The sequence below is a fragment of the Podarcis vaucheri genome (assembly GCF_965113315.1).
Source record: "Podarcis vaucheri genome assembly, chromosome: 9".
Classification (NCBI taxonomy): domain Eukaryota; kingdom Metazoa; phylum Chordata; class Lepidosauria; order Squamata; family Lacertidae; genus Podarcis; species Podarcis vaucheri.
In genome coordinates, this window is record NC_138767.1 from 36,703,882 (window position 1) to 36,727,804 (window position 23,923).

At 42.2% G+C, this 23,923-nt stretch overlaps 1 protein-coding gene and 1 long non-coding RNA gene across 5 annotated transcripts in view; one reads left to right on the plus strand and one right to left on the minus strand.

Annotated features, from left to right (window-relative positions):
- LOC309540709 overlaps window positions 1-16,821 on the minus strand; it is a 28,289-nt gene extending 11,468 nt beyond the window's left edge. Inside the window, exon 1 of the long non-coding RNA XR_014223408.1 lies at window positions 15,897-16,821. This is a non-coding gene — a long non-coding RNA (uncharacterized lncRNA). The remainder of the gene's footprint in view (window positions 1-15,896) is intronic.
- Window positions 7,330-22,869, plus strand: SCOC (short coiled-coil protein). 4 transcript variants are annotated; one of them, XM_082237782.1, is made up of 4 exons: window positions 7,330-7,531; window positions 18,595-18,669; window positions 18,759-18,842; window positions 19,873-22,869. In XM_082237782.1, exons 1-4 carry the CDS (start codon window positions 7,468-7,470, stop codon window positions 20,013-20,015), a joined length of 366 nt encoding a protein of 121 aa, XP_082093908.1. In that variant the 5' UTR covers window positions 7,330-7,467; the 3' UTR covers window positions 20,016-22,869. The 4 variants fall into 4 exon arrangements, with proteins under 4 accessions (XP_082093908.1, XP_082093909.1, XP_082093910.1 ...); XM_082237783.1 differs by having other exon boundaries at window positions 18,598-18,669; XM_082237784.1 differs by lacking the exon at window positions 7,330-7,531 and adding an exon at window positions 16,979-17,118 and having other exon boundaries at window positions 18,598-18,669.
- Window positions 22,870-23,923: the final 1,054 nt, after the last annotated feature.

The window sequence follows — 23,923 nt, forward strand, 5'->3', positions numbered from 1 at the left end:
GTCTCACATGTGGTGTTGTGTGTTGGATGGATGGGAGAAGATAAGGAACATAAAAAGATCCTTGCCAGATCAGACTAAAAGCCTATGAAGTCTAGCATCCTGTTTCCCACAGTGGCCAACTAGATGTCAATGGGAATCCCAGGGCTACCTAAGGCAATGGACAAGATGGTGCCCTTCCTCAATGCGTGTACAGAAGACATTTGGACATCCCTGGTGACAAGATAACAGAGCTCTGTCCTCCAACACCTTGCCGCCACTCCCGTCATCTGCCACCCAAGACAGCTGCCTCACCATGTCTAATAGTAGGGTCAGCTCTGGGGAAGCCTGAAATAGCCCTCTTCCATTGTTGTTCCCCAGTGACTGACATTCAGGAGCTCTTCTTCTTTACCATATAAACTGGAGCACCAGCTCTGTGACTTCTGATCAGCCAGACCATAGTCCTCAAGTCTATATTATCCTTTGATATATAGCTAGCTTGGTTCTCCTAGCAGCAGAAGTGCTTAAAGTAAATGGGAAATGCTTCTTGAGGCATAATGACAGCATCTCCTCTGTCCCTTTGTTTTGACAGCAAGCAATATGTCTGAAGTCTGCAGGGAACTGTTCTTCAGGGAGTAGTCAGTGGAGGTATACCATTTCAAAATTGCTGCCAATAGGAATTAATATAGCTTGGGACATCCTCTGCCCATTCTTTGCCAAGGCTACCACTGCCAGTGACAGTCAGAACTGCTATTCTATTAGTTGGCTTTGCTTACAGGGACTGTAATGACAAAGGTGCCCCCTTCTGCTTTTCATTAGTAGTTATCAATCTTCATTGGAAAAGGCAGCAGTTTCCTTGTGAACTCTCTGGGGGCAATAAGATCAAAATACCCTTTCTGCGAGGATCAGCTTGGAGTTCTTTATGTTGCTGTCATACCCAGGTCACTACTGCATTTATAACATGAAAAATTGTAATTAGGAGCAGAAAGCTAAACATCACCTGGATGAAGCAGGAGAAATTGAAGGCAATAGCGATTGATGTCTCCTGGCTCTGCTGGGTGTGTTTTATGTTCATTTTTGGCTTCTTTTAATTTCCTTGATAACAAATTAAAAACCAATTCCCGCATTCTAGCTCAGCGATGACTCGTCCTTTACTATGTATTATGATAACACTATTGATCACACCAGTTTAAAGCATCCGTCATTTTGAATAATTAATCTCTAAGCACGAGTTAGCTTCAGACATGGATGCTATCATCAACCATCTCTTCAGACATCTTTGCATCAGGGAAAAGCTGACTGCCTGACTGCCAAAGAAGCGTAAACACACAAGGCTCAAGGAAAAAGCAAGACAGAAACAGCTGAGCAAACACCCACGCCACATTATTATCATTATTAATAATATATCCATTTAAATGTGTCTCAAGGCGATGTACAAACATATCATAGAACAGCTAAAGGTAGATTTAAAAGCAATACAAAATGGACACCTAACGCAAACATCCAGCTTGTTGAAAGAGAATTGGTTTTGGAAAATATGGGTTGTGGGCACTTTTTCTATCTTAACAGGGATACCGTTCCAAGAAGCAGGGGCAGCATTCCTAGCAACTAGAGATTTATTCATGTTAAAGGAGATAATATAGCTCAACATGGCTGTCCACTTGAGTCATCTCCATAGATCTATGACCCTATGCTCGACCCACAAGATAGTGGTTGGGAGGGTGAGGTGGGCAACACAGAATTAAGGAACATGGTGTCTCTGAGCTCATGTGTGTCTTGGGATTTGCTCTCAGCAACAGTCTGGGAGTTCACAGTCCTGGTAGGTCCTCCTACATGAGAGCCTCAGTGGGCAGAGCTCTGACTTCTGACCTTCTCCTTGTTTCTGCTTCCCGGGTGCTCCCTTATCTCCATTCCTAATACAGTGGTACTTCGGGTTACAGACGCTTCAGGTTACAGATGCTTCAGGTTACAGACTCCTCTAACCCAGAAATAGTACCTCGGGTTAAGAACTTTGCTTCAGGATGAGAACAGAAATGCCGTGGCGGCAGCGGGAGACCCCATTAGCTAAAGTGGTGCTTCAGGTTAAGAACAGTTTCAGGTTAAGAACAGACCTCCGGAATGAATTGAGTTCTTAACCCGAGGTACCACTGTACACTAAGCAGATACTTTTCTTCAGAGCTAATTATAAGAAAAATCCACTGGCAGGTGCCTCTTTCTTTTTCTAACAAAACACATTATTCAGAAACACTGCATTTTGCATTCTGTTCATGACCAAGAACTTAGAAAATCTTCACTCAATTATGTAGAAGAAAAGTAAATATAGTCACTTGCGTTGAACTAATTAAATGCTGAATAACAAACACACACATATATATTCGATGCATGTCGTGGGCATGATTCTGCAAGGCTTAACACGACCATTTTTCTGCTTAGAACAATTTTTATGTGACTTGACTACTGTGAAAAGAACTTGACATGCAGCATAGCAAAAACTCCTCAATAAATAATCCCAACTAGGCTAACAGAAGTGCACTCAGATCACAGCTGAACTCTTACTAATTAATTATAATGATAGCAATAAAGCATAATTTTTCCTTGGATGTAAAAGTGTGCAAAACATTTTTTTTTTTTAAGGCTACATTATATCTCGTTTCGCATAACAAGAAAAAGTCCGCTCTGATTTGAGTCTCAATGTCACTTTGATGCCTACTTTAATGAGGCTGGTAGACATTAATCTCCCACAGATAAACAGTAGAAGAGTTACAGAGTGATCCTATCCTTGAGTTAAGTCTGCTGAGCGAGATATGATTGCTCCTAAGGTCAAAAAATGATAGCATTGCTCCTATGTGCCAGTGCAGCAATAGCCTTGCCTCTGTGATGAAGCCAACAGTTCACTGGGCACAAAATGGCCAAGGTGTGGATATGGCAAGGGAGGAGCAGAGCTTAAGTGGGACCCTATGACAGCTCAGCGTTCATTCCCACCCTCTGTAATGGTGCAAAATTGCACCAACGAAACAGGTGGTGTTAAGTAAAACATTCTGGGAGACGTTCAGCTATGTCATACTCTTAGCATAGACCAAATCAATGGACTTAAATTTCTTAATTTCAGTGGTTCTACTCTGAGTATGTTAAACCCACAAGAATTAAGGAACTGGATCTCATCTCCTATTGGAGTCATTGGAAACCCGAAGGTAACTGCCCCTATAACCTCCTCTTCCCCCACCATCCAGCTCCTCAGTTCCAGATAACTCAAGTAGCCAGTCATGGCACAGCACTGGGAGAATACAAGCCTCAGCAAGAGAACATACTTCTTACATACCAGGGTACCTGGATATATATCATAGAAACATAGACTCAAAGAATTGTAGAGTTGGAAGGGACCACGAGGGTCATCTAGTTCAACCCCCTGCAATGCAGGATCCCACCCCCCAATGTGGGGCTTGAACCCATGACTCTGGGAGTAAGAGTCTCATGCTCTACCATGTGAGCTAGGAGGATGGGTTATGCAATTGTTTCATTCACACATGAACAAAAATGAAGTGTAACAACTAATAGACAAGTTGATTTCCTCACTTTCAGAGAGACAATTAATTTATGTCACGGTTCTACAAACCCTTTAATTTTCATGTGTGAACTTTACTATTTCATTTTATGTAATTCCTTAATACACAATTTCATTTAAAAAATGAGAGTAATCATACAATTGAATGAACAGTAGGACTTGTGTCAAGTTCTCAAGTGCCAAGAGAATTGCTACTGCACTGCCTTGTTCAGCACATAAGACTGAACGTTATTGATTATGAAAAGGGGATTCCAGCATTAAAGTGCTGAAAGATTACCTCACTGCTGATGGCTTACCCTAATATGAGACCACGCATCAGAAAGAAACCAATGAATAAGTACAATAATGTATGCAACTAAGTCATATTCAGAGTAGACACACTGGAGTTAATGGACAGGGAGCAATTCTAATGGAAGCCATCTTAAGGTAATCTGGTGTAAAGTATGCTGTTCAGGAACTTCTGGGAAGGGTAAAGGCTGGGTAAGCTGGCCCCAGCCCAGCAGAGAGAAAAGAAGGCAGCAAAACCTAGAGAGCTAGCTCAGGCAACATTACTATGGGGACAAGCCCGCCTGTTGACACACACAGGAGAGTTCTTAAGTGCCCTTATCAGTTGTGTATGAACTGAGAGACTTCTCAGAGACAGCTTAGGGAAAGTGGCTTGAAATTGCCAGCACAAACAAATAGGGGACAGAGCACACAAATGGTGCCCCTAGCAATGCTCACAGAGGCAGCCAATCAGCACACATTGTACGCCATATACTCCAGGCATGCCCACCACAAGCTCCACCAATCCCACAGCCACATGCAAGAACAGATGACTGGGTAAACAAGTGCACATGAAGTACACCAGCACACCCTGTGTCCCACTTCACACAACTCACAAGCACCCCGAAGATACGCCTGCAGACACCCCAAAGAACAAGCAGCATACATGGGGAGATGCCAAAGGACAGTTTTATTGAAAGCACCCTACTGAAAGCTGGGTCCTGGCTGAGCTGGGATGGGGGAATTATACTGGCAGATCACAGCTGAGCTGGGAACCAGCTGGCTGATCCAGAGATCCACTGGATCCTAGTTCACTTATCCCAGCAGACCTAGAATTAAGATTGCACCTTAAGTTAGTTAGTTAATTAAGTATGTTAATTGATTTCTATGGTTCTTCTCTGAGTATAATCTACAGAATAATCCTAACTATAGGAATGTATTCTGGCATAAATTACCCCTGTTCTAAACTCTGCTCAAGAGCTTCTGGGAGGGGACGCTGCTGACTGCTCTGGCAGGTGTGCATGGGCTTGAGGATTGGTCTCTAGGTCACATGACTGAGATGAACAGGGTTTGGAATAGGTGTAAGTCTCTCTTTATTCTGTGCTACCCCCACCCCTCACACAGAATGGCCCCTTTCTATGATTTCTTCTGCATACCTGCCAGGTGCCCCAGAAAAAAATGGAATATCCCCATTTTTATGCACAATATCACAGCGACCATTTTTGTTGCAGCTATCTCTCATGTTGCTCTCTTTCCCCCCCCCCCAAAAAAAAGTGCTTTTCTGGAGTGAGACGAAGGTGCAGGTCACATGACTCACCTGGGAGCATGTCCTGGAAGACACGTGTCCTGGTTTTGGATCTGAAAACGTTGAAAGGTATGATGCTGATGTAAATTCCACCAGTTTAAATTCCACTGGCTGACCCCTGGTTGATGCAGGGTGAGGGCCAACCTTACCCCAGGATATCTGAGGTTCAGACAGCAAATATCAAGATCTGTTGAATCCGAATTCTCTCATCCTGGTGAGATCTTGGGTTTCGTTAGTGCTGTTAGTTGGATACAACCCATTATATGTACAAGTATATATTTACATTTATTTTATAGTATCCATTGCCACATTGCTGATAAAGCGAGGAAGACTAAGAGGCCCTGTGTTCACTCGGCAAAATTTAATCTAGTTTATAAGGAGCCAATACATTTCATTCATGTCAATTACCTACCAGAGAGAAGCCAGATGGCACAAATAATAGGAAACTATTGATAGTGGCAAGGAATATTAATTAAACATTTTAGATAAGATCTATAGAGTTCAAACAGTGCATATCCTGTAGTTCTACAGGCAGATAGTTTAACCAAAGACAAATATATTTATATGTCAACAGGATTATTTAGACGCTTTAGCCCAATGGATATTAAGGTTTTGTGCTTGTGTTGGCTCTGCAGAATGAAGCACACAAAATTACATGCAGACTGTGCTCTATTTTATGAGGCTGAATACTTATTTTAAAAGGTATCGACAAGTGTTAATTAAATCTTACATGATTTTTTACTTAGGGTTAGGAGTTCAGAACAAAATTAAATGCATTGTATGTGAGCCAATGGGCAACTCTGGAACTTTTCTGGCATACCTGCCCATTGCAAATACATACACACCTTGAAAAATTGATGCTAATGCTCAGGGGAATGCCCAAGCACAATTTGATGATCACGGAAGGACACAGCTGGAGAGGGTAATTGGTAGGGGTGTGCACTGGATTCAGATGAATCCCAATATGAAAAATGTCCTGGCTATCCAGGAACTGTGATGGAACCTGAAATGACTTCCCAGCTACCTACCACTGCTTCCAGGTAAGCCCATAGCTAGTGAGGTGGGTGGGCAGGGAACTAATGTGGGGAGGGGGCATCAGATGGTACTTTGCTAAGGTGGCCCTGACTCCTCAGGTGGAAAGCCAGGAACCCAACATGCCAATTGCACATGATACAACATGAATACTATATGAAAACAGAGAATTATCTCTGGTAAGTGAAATGTCTAGATCAGACTTGAGCCATCACAGATCAAGCACTACACGAATCACAGGCCCTCTCTCTTGCAAACTCATCTATACACCAAAGAAAATGTCTTCTCACAAGTTCTCAGTTAGCTTTATTTCCAAGTTAATGTGCATAGGATCACACTAAATTTGTTGTGTCACTAAATAAAATTAAAATAAAAAAATCCCTTCCAGTAGCACCTTAAAGACCAACTAAGTTAGTTCTTGGTATGAGCTTTCGTGTGCATGCACACTTCTTCAGATACACTGAAACAGAAGTTGGCAGATCCTTCTATATAGTGAGAAGGTGGGGAGGGGTGTTACTTAGAAGGGTGGTGGGAATGGGAGATTGGCAGATAGCTGAGATGAGCCTGTTGACGACTCTTAACGACTGCAATAGGTCTTACAGGAAAAGGCAAGGGGTGAGAAGGTGAAAAATGACTTAGTCATGTATAATCGTCAACAGGCTCATCTCAGCTATCTGCCAATCTCCCATTCCCACCACCCTTCTAAGTAATACCCCTCCCCACCTCACTATATAGAAGGATCTGCCAACTTCTGTTTCAGTGTATCTGAAGAAGTGTGCATGCACACGAAAGCTCATACCAAGAACTAACTTAGTTGGTCTTTAAGGTGCTACTGGAAGGAATTTTTTTATTTTGACTATGGCAGACCAACACGGCTACCTATCTGTAAATAAAATTATACACCTTTCTAAGTGTGTTTTGGACGGGGCTTCTAATTTTCAGATTCTGAAAGGCACATCTGCCTGAGCTGATCAGCAAGTGGCGCATGTATATCTGGTTCTTCCATTATTCCCCCATAGAGAAAATACTGTACAAAACTGAAACAATGGTGATTACTCAGCACCTATTGGCGTAAGGCGTTGCAACTTGTAACTATTTAACTTTTGTACCATAGCTGTTTCCGGGAGGCAGCTCAGGGTTGCAGAGATCCTTCCGTGCACAAGCGTGCTGTTGTTAGTAAGAACAAGAAGTGTTTCGTTTTTAGTGCAAGGATCAAGTAGCCTCTGGTGGGTGGGTGGAATCATTAAAGATTTAACAAGAGGAAAATAGGATATGCTGCTTTCTCTTTAACGCACTCCTGAAATTAAAAAAACCTCACTGAAACAAAATGGAAGGTTCTCTGGAAGAGGAGGATGACAGCTTTACTAATATTTCCTTGGCTGATGACTCAGGTAAGGGAACATAGGTGGCTTGTTATAAACATGTACGACCTAAGGGCTAAAAATATATTTAGCCTTACAGGATATCCATTCTGTTACATGAATGTGTGTTCAAACATGACAATGCACATCTCTTGTTAATCATTAGTCTCTGGACTAGCATTTTTATAAAGCATTTGGAGTAAACTTTGGTGATGGCTTTGTAAAGGCGTGGGATTGTCACAGGCATTTATTTATTTATTATGGCACTGAGATATGCCATACTTTTGACTATGAAGTTCTCAGAGTGGTTTGCAACTGATCTTCAAAATAGGCATACTGGTATGTGGTGTGTATTAAAGGGAGAGTGTTCTTAAAAGAATGATAATACTGTTTTAGAAAACTCAGTTGCTATTGTTGAATTAAAAAATCTGCCCCCTGCTGCCCCTGACAAATTAGTCCATGTCTTGGCTCAAAGTGGATTTTGAATCCCTTGTGCCTCTCTTAATTCTTCCCCGCCCTTGTGGCGTTCTCCTTCAATTACTGCTGTCCCACACTTCCTAAATCCGGATATTCCCTAGCTCTCCTATCTGGATTTTCAAAGTACAGGGACTCTCTAGTTTTAAGGAGGAGAAAGTATGGGACAACAGTAGTTGGAGGAGAATGCTGCATGGTTGAGGAAGAATTAAAAGAGGCATAAGGGGTTCAAAATCCACATTAAGACATGGTAGGGGCAGGCCCAAATGCTTCCAGTGGTATACCATTCCAGACTATTCTTCTTGCTTGTGGATGTGCAGTAGAGCATCACTGTTCTCAATGGTCACCTGATAGTTTTGAATATAAAAAGCAGACTATAGAAATGTCAGGCACTTTGAATTTAGAGATAAAGGTAAAGGGACCCCTGACCATTAGGTCCAGTCGCGGACGACTCTGGGGTTGTGGTGATCACCTCACTTTATTGGCCAAGGGAGCCGGTGTACAGCTTCCGGGTCATGTGGCCAGCATGACTAAACCGCTTCTGGCGAACCAGAGCAGCGCACAGAAACGCCGTTTACCTTCCTGCCGAAGTGGTACCTATTTATCTACTTGCACTTTGACGTGCTTTTGAACTGCTAGGTTGGCAGGAGCAGCGACCAAGCAACGGGAGCTCACCCCGTCGTGGGGATTCAAACCGCCAACCTTCTGATCGGCAAGTCCTAGGCTCTGTGGTTTAATCCACAGCGCCACCTGCACCCCGAATTTAGAGATACTATAGCCTAAATACCAATGATTCATAGGAAGCTCCTCAGCAAGGCAATTAGACACTTTTGCACCCCCCAAAATAGCAAAATGTATGTATAATTCCACAGTGGCAGACTTGGGCTTTCAAACTTCAGTGGCGCCCTGTGTGACACCAAAATTCAGTGCCCCCCCCAGCCTCTCACCTTCTACATCATTGAGGCACCCTCTTTGCTCAGTGCCCAGTGTGACCATTGTACTCCCCTAGATCTGCCTCTGCATTCTTACTCCTCTTGAACCTGTACTATGGTTAAATAAATGACTATCTCTCAGGATGCACATGGTAGAAAGTTGCCCAATACAGAAAATGTATCTGCAATAAAAGCTCTAAAAGTGCCCCCCAGAAGTGATAGGTTATACTATTTGCCTGTTATATGACGGGCAACAGCACACAGAGCTTCTGTCGATGCAACTGTGGTATATTGCAGATATTGATGCAAAAGTGCCAGAAAGTCTTTACCAGTCCTGATTATGCCTCTCATTTCTATTGAAAGCAATGACAGCTGGCTTTAGAAAATTTTAATTAGAACCTGGAATACATTAACTATGGCTAATTATCACTGTGCTATGAAAACGTGCTGTTCTCATAGGCAGACGATAATATCAGGTTATGATACCATTAATACCTGGCTAGAGTGTAGTCCTTAACCACTGGCTGTTGCTGCTGGAGAGGGAAGGATATAGTGGATATGTTCACATGCTGGCCACTGCTGAGGCCTCCACTGTGGCTGCAGAAAGTGTGGTGGATGATATGCTACTATGATAGCGTTTCTGCAAGCGTAGTGTCCCAAACTGGAACATTATAGGGATGAGGTGGGGTGCAGCGGAGCCAAGCCGAGCACAGGATTAGGCACAGGAAGCTGCCTTATACCGACTCAAATATTGGACCATCTAACTCAGTACTGTCTACACCTAGAGTGGGTAACTGGATCTGTCTGGTGGGACAAATCTCTCCCCCCGCCCACCCGCTAGGGTCAAGATTGACAGGTGGGTGAGACCACTCATCTGTCAAACACCTGACACCAGAATGCTGTAAGGTGGTTGATACCTGTCTATGTTCAAAGGAGGTAGCTGTAACTGCCAATCAACTGATTGTCGGTTATGGCAACCTCCTTTGAAGACAAGTTTTCAGTACCAATCATCTGATCGGCGCTAGAAGTGTGCCCACAAGTAAACTCCCTGTAACCAACAGTCAGCAGATTATCAGTTACATGGAACTTGGAAGCCTCTGCAGAGGGGGAAATTCTCCTAAAAATGGAGCATTTCCCCCTTTTCAGAGAAAGCTGTTGAATACAGAGTGGTTTCTCAAGAAAGAGAGAAAATGCTTTTTTAAAAAATGGAGCCCTGCTTTATTCCCAGAAAAAAGATGATTGTATTCAATGCATTGGAGAAAGCACTTTGAATAAATTCATCTTCTATAAAGAAAACAATTATCAGTTTTTTAAAGGTGTATTTTTTCATTCTCCTGAGAAAGTGGATTGGGTTTAAATCACTGGAGCAAGTGCTTTGAATCCAAGCTGTTTCCTCCAGCCATGTCAGCTGCTAAGGGGCCTCCTGATCTCCTTTGGCACTAAGAAGTTGCCTTCCACCCTGGCCAGTAGAAGCTGGCAGGGCTTCCATACCCTCCAACATTTCTCTGATGAAAATGGGGACGTACCATTCCATAATGATAATTTTACTATTGATACCTCACACATCTTACTGTGTTGCCCCAGCCACTCTAGGCAGCTTCCAACACATATAAAAACATAATAAAACATTAAACATAAAAACCTTCCCTATAAAGGATTGCCTTCAGATGGCTTAGGGGTCGGATAACTCCATACCCACCAACATTTCTCAAATGAAAATAGAGACATCCTAAGGAAAAGTTGGACATTCCAGGATCAAATCAGAAACTGGGATGCCTTCTCTAAATCAGGGGCATCCCTGGAAAATAGGGACACATGGAGGGTCTGGGCTTTGAATGTGGCAGTTCTGCCCTGCCTTGTCCCACTGCTCCCTCCCAGAGATTAAAATTGCTCTTCCAAAAGCAATCTTATACAGTACCTTATACAGTACCTTGGAACAAGCCCCACCGAACTCAGTGAGACTTACTTTTTTCATATATAGGATTGCACTGTCAGAGAAATGTAAGAAAAGAATCAAGAGGAAAATAAATGAACTAGCACTGTTTCATATTTACACTTCAGCCAGTTTTGACTTCTGGGCTCCTGGTGCCTTGCTCTTTAAAAAAATCTCTTTGTAAGATTGTAATATGAAAATCCATATAGCTCAAGTGAAAGAGCTAACTATATAATGTCTTAATGAACACGTAAATGAGCAGTACATTACTAATGGCAATTTTTAAGTCATTCCAGAAGCAGAGTGAGTTCTCTTAATTTTCTTTAAGCAATACTGACAGGGCATTAATCTCTTGATGAGCTGCTTTATAAAATATTACATTCAGTGTACTGCTCATACAATTATAACTATATTATATTGATTTTCTCTATGAAAAGAATGATAGAGTAGGATTACCATATTTTCAACTGGCCTTGTATCTGTGCCTTTAATAGCAACCTAATGCAGCAATGAAGTACGTGAAGCCTTTAAAGGGCATGGGGAAAAGTAGTGGTGAAGTCTACACCTTTACTTCTTTCTTTCCATGGGTCAACTCTGGTATCCCAGCAGCCAGTGACCTCCCAGGTCCCCCTTTCCTACCTATTTATGCTTATGTTTTTTTCAGTCGTTCATCATCTTATGACAATGGCAACAGACTTATCCACAGGCTGGGTAGCATTTCACCTTTCTCCCATTTATTTTAACCCTTCCCGTTGTTTAGAGACAACAGGAGACCCAGAGCCCATTGATGCCACCATCTTGGTTTCCCCACAGTGCACTTGAAATTATTGTGCTGTGTCATGATTGGCTACTACCTCAAGGGTGTGCATATTCCTAGTGTTGCAGCATGGCTGGCTGCTGAACTAGTTAAAATTTCATCTTCTGATGTGGTCAGGGTGGTGCCAGGAGACTTGGAGTCACATGCAGTTGCTTGGACTCTCCACTGACTCTGCTTCTGGTGTTTTTGCTTATCCTGTACCTTTTGTTGGTATAGCCTCACTCTGCTCTGGGGAGAGAGAGCTCTGAGTGAGCATACAATTTTGATTAAACTCTGCATCTGCCCTCCCCAGTTTTGTTGATTCTCCTTTTGCACTGGCCATTTACCACTAGCAAAGCAGTTACAGCAGTGCAATGCTAACACAGAATGTTGGCATAAACCTAGTATGCTGATCTCATATTCTTTTCTACTGGATTTAGTAGAGAGTACCTAAGGTAGCAACTTAGACGACTGTCAGCATGCTTCTGTCCTTTAGAACAAGGGTAGAGAGTCTGAGGCCTGAGGGTCAAATGCAGCCCTTCCTTTCCCCCATTATGTGACTCTTGGGCTCTCTCCAGCCACAGTCCTCGCCAGCCCTGCTTTACACCCTCTATGAATGTTTTGGCCAGCTGGAATGCTTCCTTCAACTCTAATAATGTCTCTTGGTTGCCTGGGTGCAGGAAACCAAGGAATGTATGAGTGTATACACAAAATAGCCTACTGTACAAAGGTAAAATTTACATTTGTTGCTCCAGTCACTTATGCCTCTTTCACCAACCCACAACTGACATGCGGTACAGCAATATTCAGTGCAACTATTGTCTTTTCCTTGAGTCCTTAATGAAATGAACTGGAAACAGGGGAACTGGCGTGCTCTGACAATATCATAGAAGTAGCTCAATGGCCAGAAGCCTAAAGTGACCTCTTGGTTGCTAAGTTGGTTTAGCAACCAGTGAAGCAAGCCATCTCATAGGGGGAGAAACAGATTTCCTTCATTCTAGCAACATTTCACTAGCCAATGGGAGAGTGTCACAGACAAGTTCCAAAGTCACAGCTACAAAACTGGATGCCTGTTTGCAGGGATTTGAAAGGATTATGTAGGTTTTAAAAGGGCCTTTTCTAAAGGCAAACAGCTTGAAGCAGCTCTAATTATATTATCTGTATGACAGAAAGGGCGAGGATCAACTGTAAATCCTTTCATATATTGAATTACTTATATATCTATAAACTGTTGGAGGTGGCGTAAAACAAACACCCCAAAGCGAATTTCCATCTACATAGCTTTTCTGCTGCACTACGTATTGTGTAATATTACGTGGGCCATATATTTTCTACTAGGTAACTGCCTACTAGTTTGACAGGAGTGCTGTGGAGTATTGTGGTGTCCTTAACCAATCTTCCTTATCCAGCTTGAGCCATTTATTGCACTGCACTTTACATCAGGAGTGAGATTGACAGACATACGTAATAGCAAATGCTTCTGAAAAGTCATGCCAACTGGGCTCAGCCAAGACGTAGCCTCCCTCCTCGCTTGCACTTTGAAAGGGGCTTCTGAAGATGCCTATGGGCAAAAAAGAAAACTTTGTGTCATTTTGATATCAGGTAACTGACAGGTGGTTATAACTCTGCCCACCTGCCAAACCTGGATCATGAGGAGTCGGGGGGATAATAATCTGGCCTGCAAATCAGCTCTAGCACCCCATCCCTGTTCTAGATAAATAGGAGTAAGGAAACTGCTGATAACTAGAAGTGCATAAACACCCTACCTGAAAGAAAACACAGGTCTTACAGTTAAAAGAAGGGTTGAAGAAAGTTACATCACTTACCCCATACATTAAGTTCTCCAGAGGCTAGTAGACACAAATAGCCTTCACAAAGAGGCTGGTAAAAATGTTCATCTGTACAAGGTTGCAATCTTAGACATCTTAATCTGGATCTATGTTCCACTGAAATCAGTGCAAACCTATTTCCAAGCAATGGCTAGGAGTCAAAGAACTTCTTTTAAAATTTTACTAGCAAACCACTATGCCAATGCACCTCATTATGGTGCCATCAGAGCCCTACTGGTCCAGCAGAATGACTAGGAGGCTCTCCAAATGCAGCACGGCTGGCTGACCACATTTTTAAGTAAGTGAATCAGTACACATGGCCAGCTCAAGAGAGAGACATCGTCAGAGTCCAGAGTCTAATCTCACTGCACCACTGACACCTCAGTTTCAAAAGCAGTTTGCGGTGTAGCAGTAGAGAAAACTGTTTTAGGCCCACCTAAACCCACAGAAATAATTTGGCATGATATGTGTTAATTTGGGACAGGGGTGTAAGTTGTCATACCACTGTGGGATTTATAGAACTGGGGCTACAAATACATTTCTACATACTGGAAACATACTGGAAATTATTTACCAGAAAAAAGCATTTGCAAGTCCCCTCTCTAGACAGCAGAGGTCTCCCTAACTCTGCCCTTTTTATTAGTTCCTCGTATATTTTCAACATTCCTCTTTTCATTCCACCTGAATTTTTGTTCCTCAATGAAACATGTCTATGGGGAAACAATATACTCTTTTAAAAAATAAATATATTGGTATATTCATAATGTTTTTATCCTGATAAGCACCAGTATAACCACCAGTATTTCTTGACATGTATTTTGCAAGTGTTTCTGGTATAAGAATTTATACATTTGCTAAATTGTGAGTTTGCGGAGAGGAGTGTTGAAAATTAACTAGTTTGCTGAAAAAGCAGGGCTGAAAAACCTGTGACCATGCAGATGTTTTTGGACTTGAACTCCCATCAGACCCAGCCAGCACAGCCAATAGTCAGGGATGATGCATGTTCTGGTGACTGGTCCATCAACACCTTGAGGGACACAGGCTCCACACCTCTAAGATAAGCCCCATGCCTTACATCACCACACCTTACAAGAGCCATTTTCATACATTACAGTGTAGAAGGTTCTATAGATATACTGAGGTTGAGCACTGTGTAGGGAAGGGAGTGTATTTCATCATTCACACAATAGTAAGAAAATTCAGCTCCCACAGCACAGGGTGACCTACATCTGTGTCACTTTCACCATTCAATCTCTCTTATTCCCTCTGAACCCTTAACGTACCACTGACCCAGAAACTGTGGGGTGCAGGCATAGTACAAACACAGATGAATGTAACAAAGGCATTTACATTTATATGCCACATTACATGATTTAAGTGCACACGCTTATCTGGTTACTTTAAAATCATATTGCTAGGTTTAAACGAGTACATACTATGTTAACTTGTTCCTGACACTTTAAATATCAAAAGCTTATATTCAACTATTAATGTTAAACTAAGACACCTTAAAAGAAGCAGTTAATTACTCTATTAAAACCCTTTAGCCAAATGGCTTTTTTATTCTCTCCACCCACTAAGCCTCACTAGCACTGTAACTGAGAGCTCAGCATCTTTTTCCAACCCTTTACTAACCTATTGAAGCACAGGATTGTCCAGTTGTACTGCCCTAGAAATCTTCCCTCTGGTACTCCATGGTGGTATAAAGGAGTGGGGAACCTCAGGCTTGGGGGCAAATGGGAGGGGTGTGTGAGTGTGCGTAGAAACTAGCCTACTGAAAAAAAGGTAAAATTAGCATTTACTGCTTTGTACGCTTTTACCTCTGGCCCTAGTCACCACTGGCTTGTGGCCCTTGGAAGGTGGCCCAGAGGGGGGCCCTTGGTCAAAAAAAGGTACCCATCTTGTATTGCAAGATCATGGAAGACCACTGTGATTTCAATAAGGGTTTAGGTGGTGCCTAACAATTGCTCCCCCCATGCCAAATTCATGTCCAGGCATGGGCCTGAATCCTCCAAGGAGTTAATTCCATCTCTTGTAGGCAGCATTGCCATGTAGAAGTTATGCCAAGAGAGTGTACAGTCTGAGAGTGTCATAGGAACACTCTTAGTACTGGATTGTGGCTGCATGCCAACCATTGAAGTCCATCTGGTCCTAGTCCATTCAGGTGACCACATGATTATTGGGGATACTCTCCTGGCCTTGCAAGAACATCCTCAAGGCCATGTGAATGTAAACCAAGGAACAGACTAATTACTTGAGCATCAATTTACTTGAGCAGCATAGTAAGGCAGTACATAAAGGAAAGACGTGACCTGTTTCTGGAAAGATAATCCCATCCCAGTGCTTGAGCCAGTCTAAGTGTTGCATCTCAGCTGTCAGGAGTCTAAACCTGCTGCCACATAGAGGCAACTGAAAAGGGCCTTAGGCTTACCTGTTTTGCTTTGTTTATTCTTCTTATCCTACGAATAAAATCTGCATAAGGAACAAACTTCGCATTTGTTCTCTAGTCTCCTCTAGCTAGTTTCTTGCAATGCTTCCTTCAAAAGTGCCACAGCATTCAGTTTGACCCAACTGTCTGTAGGGTTGCAGCCCTTGGTCATGATGTTGACCAACCTTGCCATGTTGTTGCAACAATTAAAGGCGAGGCAAAGCACTCTGGAGAGTAGGAAATAAATATGAGCGACTCAGCAAAGTGGTTTCAGCGTTGGTCCTTCTCACCATGTTGTTGTGACGATTAAAGGTGAGGCAAAGCCCTCTGGGAGAAGAGTAGGAAATAAATGTGATTACAGCCTCGGACTAGGACCCAGACTAGGTTTCAAATCTCCCCTCAGCCACGAAGCTCCTTGGCTAACCTTAAGTCAGTCCCTCACTATCTCTTTCACCTAACCAGGTGAAAGATACCATGAAAAGGAGGGGAAAATCACGTCCGCCACATCGACCTCACTACAGGAAATGTGGGAGATAAATGCAGTTACAAAACAGGAGCAAGCATTTGTCGCTTCAGAGCACGGCAGTTGGGAGGTCCCTTCGTTTCCTTTGTCGGTGAACAACCCCTGACACACGTCGTTCTGTCTCACAAAGTGTTTCTTCAGGTTACGGAAAGATGTCTTGTAACTGGAGCGGGAGGTGCTTATGACGCAGCCCAGGGAAAGCAGCGCCGTTTGGGACGTGTTTTTTTTGCTGCCGGTGCCGCTCTGCTTTCTTATGAATTAAAGCCTTCATTCAGGCCCACGGCTTGACTTGAGGGACTGCGGGGCGGGGGCAGAGAAGGGACTAGCGATGGGAGGCGTCTGCTCCTGTCAGCCCTGTTTACTTCTCCGCCCTGCGGAAGCAGGCCGGCGAAGGCGAAGAGACTCCGCCCCCACAGCCGATGGAAGCGTCTGCCGATGTCTCCCTCCGCTTATTGGCTGCCTCGCGAAGGGCCGTCCGCTTTCGTTTGCTGTGATTCGATGGCTGGCTGAGCCGTCTCTCTTCCCTTAAGCCCGCCGTCTACCTCCTGCCTCCTCCCCCCCTCCCACCCCGCCGGTTGTTTTCATGGAGCAAAGCGCGTGCGCTGCCGGCTGGGCGAAGGAGAAGCTGCGCAGTCGCAGTTGGCCGCTGTTGAACTAGGCGAGGGTTGGGGTCCGAGGGCAACCTGGGCAGGTGGGGGAGAGGTGAGTAGCGCGCGCTTCCTTTGCCTGGGGACCTGAGCGGGAGGCGGGGCTCCCTGCTTGCGGGTTGGGAGGGCGAGGCGACCGGGGTGTGGAGGGGATGTGCTGGCAGGGGGAGGGTTTCCTCCTCCCAGGCTCCGTTTTCAGGATGCAGCATCAAATCTGGGGGGGGTTTTGGGGGGTTGCTGGGTGGTGCTTTTTCTTCTTCTTCTTCTTCTGGGGAGTGCGCAAGAGAAAGCTCTGGAGCGCTGGGTTCTCCGCCTTTCCGGTAGCAGCGACGTTGCCTCCTACCGAGGCGTTGTGGGTGGAATGAAAATGAACAAGCGCCTCTCAAATGCCAGCCTTGCTTATGAGGGACCCAACATCCCCTGACGTTAATAATCGCCATCCATTTCTTGATTAAGGATGGCTCTCTCTCCTTTCACCTGCCTAGGGAATGCACCCCTGTAGAGCGAAAATATACAGCATTAAAACTATGAGATTCTTCGAAGATGTGCATGTGAAATGTTATGGTGCTACTGTATATGGACGCTTATAGACAACATACAGTGTGAGTCTTTTAAAAGAGGCCCCGTGGAACATGTGTACTCTGTATCCACCAGGCCTCTTTTAAAGAGCTCACTCTGTACAAAATATAATTGCACCCAATAGTGTGGGACCCCAGACCACCACCTGAAGTTAACATTCAACAAGCTTGAAATTCGACATAAATCATTCTTGTTTTTCATTCAGCTGTTTCATTCAACTGTTACTGCTGTTGGCTGTAGTATAATTTGGTTAAAATAGTATATTAATAGAAGCTAAATCAATATGCATAACTTAAAAGATTATTAATAAAACAAACTGCATACTGCCTTTCATTTCAGGGAAACACCAAGATGGCTTTCAGAACAGTTAAACATCAACAACATATAAGAGCCACATGTTTTATGGATTATTTCAATGTTTTAATTTTTTTGTAAACATTTAGAAGCTTTATTGCAATCAAACAGTATAAAAACATAAATAGGCTTGAGTCAATGAAAGTCAGTGAAGCATCCTATCAGTTATAGGAACCAGAGATGCCAAGAGCCAGTATTAATAGTCCAAGAAAACTTGGATGGAGAGGTATGTTTTAAATTGCTGGCAGAAGTAGCCAACAGTCAGTCAACAGATGCCTACCTGATCAGTTATTAACAAAGATGCTCAAAGCATATATCACCTTGCAAAGTGTGTCCCAAGAATGTTGAAATAGGTTGGTGCAGTTGATATTGGTGTGCAAAATGTGGCAGATTTGGCTGCTGCTGGAAAATAACTGTTGTGTTTACTACTTTTTTTTAAAAGAAGACAAAAGCAGATTTGTCTATTTTCACAGCAATGTTTTGTTGGTTGCTGTTCACATTGAAGTTTAGATATCAAATGCTACCCTTCTAAAACATTAAACTAAAAAACCTGGTTCTGCATTTGTACATACCGTTGACAAGTTTTATCTTCTTTAAGGAGAGTACATTTCTGAAGTACAAGATTCACCAGTGGATTGGATCTGTTCAACGATGATGAATGCGGATATGGATGGTATAAAGCATTTTTTCAACTTAATGTTTTCCCTCTTGTGCATTGTAATACTGTACTTGGCTGCACTAAAGAGTATCTCTTTTTTACAGCTGTTGAGGCTGAAAATCAAGTGGAATTGGAAGAAAAAACACGACTTATTAATCAAGTTTTGGAACTCCAGCATACACTTGAAGGTTAGTTTCTTAATTCAGAAGGTTAACCTATCTACATGCAGAATTATTTTAAGGATAGAAACTTATCATTGACACAGACTGCAGTTCGGATTGAGCTAAGATGATGTTCCTGCAAATTCTGTTAAATCTGGTGGAGCATAGAAGTCAACAAGGGGTTTCACATTGTGACTATGGGTGCAGTCCAGAAAGTGCATTTTGTTCCCTCCCTTGCCATTTATACTATAGTGTGCCTTAGCATTCTATATTTTACATGAAACTGTTGAGTAAGGTCACCTGGGGTTTTGGAATACAGTATCATCAGTAAGCTGATGTCTCTCAGCTCTAATTCTTGTTTTCATTAAATTCAGATGAAGCTGTGGAAGTGTGAATGGTCTAGATCAGGCTTCCTCAACCTTGGGCCTCCAGATGTTTTGAGACTACAATTCCCATCATCCCTGACCACTGCTCCTGCTAGCTAAGGATCATGGGAGTTGTAGGCCAAAAACATCTGGAGGCCCAAGGTTGAGGAAGCCTGGTCTAGATGATGGTAACTCCTGATAAGTTGCCGATGCTGTTGGTTAGAGGGATCAACTGTTTTGGACCGGTTTGTAGCCTAGGGATGTTATTAGACCCAACCCCTTTTTAAAGGGGCCTGAATGGCCTCTTGAGATATGAAGTGCTTTTCGTCTACTAATACTGATATTTATCTACTAGCACTGATACTCTGGCTATAGCCATTCCTGGACAGAGATAGACTGACCACAGTTATTCACGCTCTAATAATGTTCCATTTAAATAACTGCAATGCATGTGGCACCCTGACTCTGGAATGCTTTTCCTAGGAGGCTTGCTTGAGGCAGGGACTAAATCTGACACTGGATTACTGCGTGTTTTAAGAACATTTTATTGGAAAGCATTGGATAAACTTTCACTATACAGAATGTCTTTAAAATGGGCTTTTCTTTTCATGTGACTATTTCTACCATTTAGTTAAAACTCAGAGTAGAGCAGATGTTGTGATTTGCTTCTAAAATTCACCTTGTCCTTCCAGATCTGTCTGCAAGAGTAGATGCTGTTAAAGAAGAAAACCTGAAACTGAAATCAGAAAATCAAGTTCTTGGACAATATATAGAAAATCTCATGTCTGCCTCTAGTGTTTTTCAGACTACTGACACAAAAAGCAAACGAAAGTAAGGCACTGGTAACCAAACTGTAACATTGTATTGCTGCTGCTTTTGTTTAATTTTAAAATTGCATATGGCTACATGACTTAAGTTAGTTTGTAGCATCATTGAATATTTGAAGATTTATTGGCAGTGCTAGACAATTTTAAATGAACAACTGGGCAGTGCAAGTCTATCGTGTTAGCTTTCAGCAATGTGCGGAGATAGTGTAGAGGAAATATTTATTACACAGTTTGAAGGCAAGAGTTTTCAACTCGGCTTTTATGTTAGTCAAAACATGTAATAAGCTGCCAAGTACTTTAGATATCTTAATTTTTACAGTGGTACTACTGTTCACTAGCAGAATAATACAGTGTTGTGTAGAGTGATGTGAAAATCCTTATTTGGAATGAGTTATTTGCATGACTTTCCCTGGGCTCCAAAAAAGTTGTAACACTCCTCATCCTTCATCTCCTCAATGACGTTCTACATTCTACTAGATAAGGCCACAAAAGCTTAGCTTTTAAATATTACTTTGAAAGCAAGTGAAGGATTTAATATTATTAGATACCGGTAATTGCTTGCAAAATTGTGAAGGGTTGAAAAACCATTGCAATACCTGAACTGATAAATTAACATTAAAAAACCCACACCCTGCTTTAAATTATATTGCAAGGAAAGGGAGTCACACCTTGGCCTTCATTGTTTTGCAGTCTCTTAAAAGTGTCCTCCCCTATTTACAAAATAGTGAGTAGCATGGTATTTTAACTGCCAGCTGTAATGGTCATTAGTGGTACAAGCTCAACAGAAGTATCTTTATGAACAATTAGTAGGTATTTTAAGAGTTTTCACTAAACATGGATGCAGTCTAGAGTTCTTTTTCTGCATAATCCTCATTAACTGCTGCTAGCCTTTAGCTGACACAGAATGTTCAGCCTTTCAGGATTAGAATACTTGGGGTTTTCAAAGCATGAAGTGTGCCTTTGAAATATTAAAGAAATATTAGCAGTTGTTGGAGAAGGCACCAAGTTACTCTCAACCTATGACATATCCATTCATTCTGCATAGGCTCAACAAGGCTTACTTGGATATGCCAAAGTAGTGGGATGAGCAAGCGAATTAATCACTATCATGTATGCATAGCAGCAGTCTCATGTCTGTGAATACACATTTCATGAGGTGGATAAATTATGACTTCATACTTTTGATAAAATGTTGCTGTTGCCAGACATCATATGTTGACAGATTAGGTAGTTCAGCTGGTAGGGGACAGGACTATGTGGAATAAAACAGTTTCTACTTGGGCCAGTTCTAGCTTTGTTTGGAATCTTATTGCTGCTTCCTTACTACTGGTTTCAGGGAATATTTCATTTCTTACCTAAGCAACAGGTCACTTTTCTCTTTGTGGGGAGGCTGGCATATTGTCTGAGATTATATGTCCAGAAGAAGTCTGAGCTCATCACAGAATAATTCTTACCTTCAGGATTTACTGTTATATAGCACAAGCTAGTAGTGTCTTTGTGTTCCAGCTGTCAGTATTATAAACAATGGAACCTAATTTGAGGCATTAGATTCTAACTAAAACATCCCCATCACTGGACATACTTTAATAGACAAAAGTAAATTAAAGCTTTCTCTGGCAGAACAAGGGTTTAGAATCTAGAGAGTGTAAAAACATTCCTAAAACGAGTGTAATGCAGGATCAAGGCAAGATAAAATTTAAACAGATGAGTGTGATGACCACTCTAGGGAAGTGGCTTTCCAACTTGGCATTTACACATTGACTTGTTTGCCAAATAACCTTTGTGCGTCTGACATAGAAATTGTTTTGGAGAGCATTATGGGACATGTTTCATGGTGCATAACCAAGCCTAGCTTGTGCTTGAGTCAAGCACTCCATATAAGCTACCTGTGACACACCTCTGTAGCTGTGCATTGTAGAACTGGTAAACTGTCTTTTCAAGAAACTTGTCCACATTATGGCTTTTCTCATTGAGGAATCTGTGGCTGTTAGAACATAATTTGGAACACACCGTTCTACAGCCCTACCTAAATTGTGAACTCTTTAGGTGGCACGTGCCTGTTACAACAATTTAGCCTTGAAGAGTGCCAAGGCCGGTGGTTTTAGTATTAGGGTGGGCTGTAAACCAACTCAACTAATGCCCTAATTTCAGCTCAGAATTTACTTCCTCTTTCCCCCAACTCCTTACTGAGTTGGGAGGGGGGAGCTGGAATACAGAAGATGGTAAGAAACTGAGGATTATTTCCTTACTCTCAGCAATAAAGGCTTTATTCAAGCCTCTGTTGCAAATAGGTATTCTAGAAAGTACATTTTTTTCTTGCCATTGAATAAGCAAAAGAACCTTGGAAAATAAACTCAACAGTTCTTTTCCCTACCCATTTCTTTCAACTCAGTAGTTAAATTTGAAAGGTATGGAACTGGTGCAAGAGAGGATTGCTCCCATGAAGGACAGGTCAGGAAATCTGTAACTTGGTGTAGTGATTAGAGATATGATTTTTCAGAGCTTTGGATAACTTTTGGGTTGGTGTGGGTCAAGGCTTTTTCAGGACTTCCCCACGAGTGGGCTTTAGACATCACAGTTATCTGCATTTCCAGAGGCAATTGAGGATTAGCAGGGACTACTAAGTAGTACACAAGCAAGGAATACACCACCTAGTCTTTTTGTAGGAACTTCTTCCCACACCAGTGTGTGGGAAGGTGCCATCTTGATATGATCGGGTAGAAGATTGTTAATGTAATGCTGAATTTTGGTGTCCTAGATAGTTGTAACTGTAAAGAACCTTACTACTGTGGCCTTTGTTAAACTAACAGTTGTGCTGTATTTTGGAACTTGTATGAAATAAAAGCTTTCAAGTTTCTCCCATTTGGTCTGTTACTAGAATCTTTTTGAAAGTTTTACTAGTTATAGCATGTGCCATAGTTGTAAAGTAGTATGCTAGAAGCATTGTCCTTTCTTTGTACCATTAGTAGTTTGCATTAAGTAGGCAAAAAATTTGGCTCCTATAAGAAATCAGAGCTGCCCTTCTGTCCTCTTTGTGTCTACCTTTGCCACTTTGTCTGCTTTGTATTTTAGACACAAGGGACCACTTTAAACTGTTTTAACAGCTTAGTGCTATAATGCATATAGCTAGTCCATATTATTAGGTTTAATATGGAATGCCTCATTGGGATTTTGAAAATGATAGTGACCATTGCTGCCATTTAATTATAGGAATGAATATCTTCCCCCAAGTAGTAGTATAGTTACCTGATACAGCAATTCTGCTAAACTCGGGCCTCTAGCTGTTGCGGATATATACTCACTGAATGCCCTCTGCCCACCTGATCCCTAAATGACTCATTAACATGCATTCTGGCTCCTGATATTCCAGTCTTGCATGAGGCTTCAGTTGGTCTTCCACCTATATCTTATTGGTTTCAGTAATGTTGCAGCATCAGATGTGTATTTACTGAGCCCATTCAAGCAGTTAAATATTATTCTCGCCACTTGTCTAATGGAAAACAGACTAGTCCTCAAGATACTTTGCATTTGTTCCCCCGTATCTGAACAGGAAGTATGCAGCTTGTCAGTAACCCACCACTATCATAGTACTATGAGAATAGGCTCTTAACAGGGAAGAGAAGTTGTTTCTCAGCAATAGTTGGTCTCAATGGTTAGGATAATGAAACATAGACTGTAATCCTAATACCCATTTGCAAGCTTCATTGAATGTAATGGGATTTATGTATAGGATTTTCCCTCTAGCAGGGAAAAGTAAAGCATGCAAACATCCAACTATTTTTGAATTACAGTAAGAATTAATGGTGGTGTATTCAGGTGATTTAGTGGTCACATTTGCACCACTTCTTAGGAAATGTAGTATCAATGGAAAATAGGATTTAAATCAATCCTCTCTGAACTTGCCTGCATTGAGGTA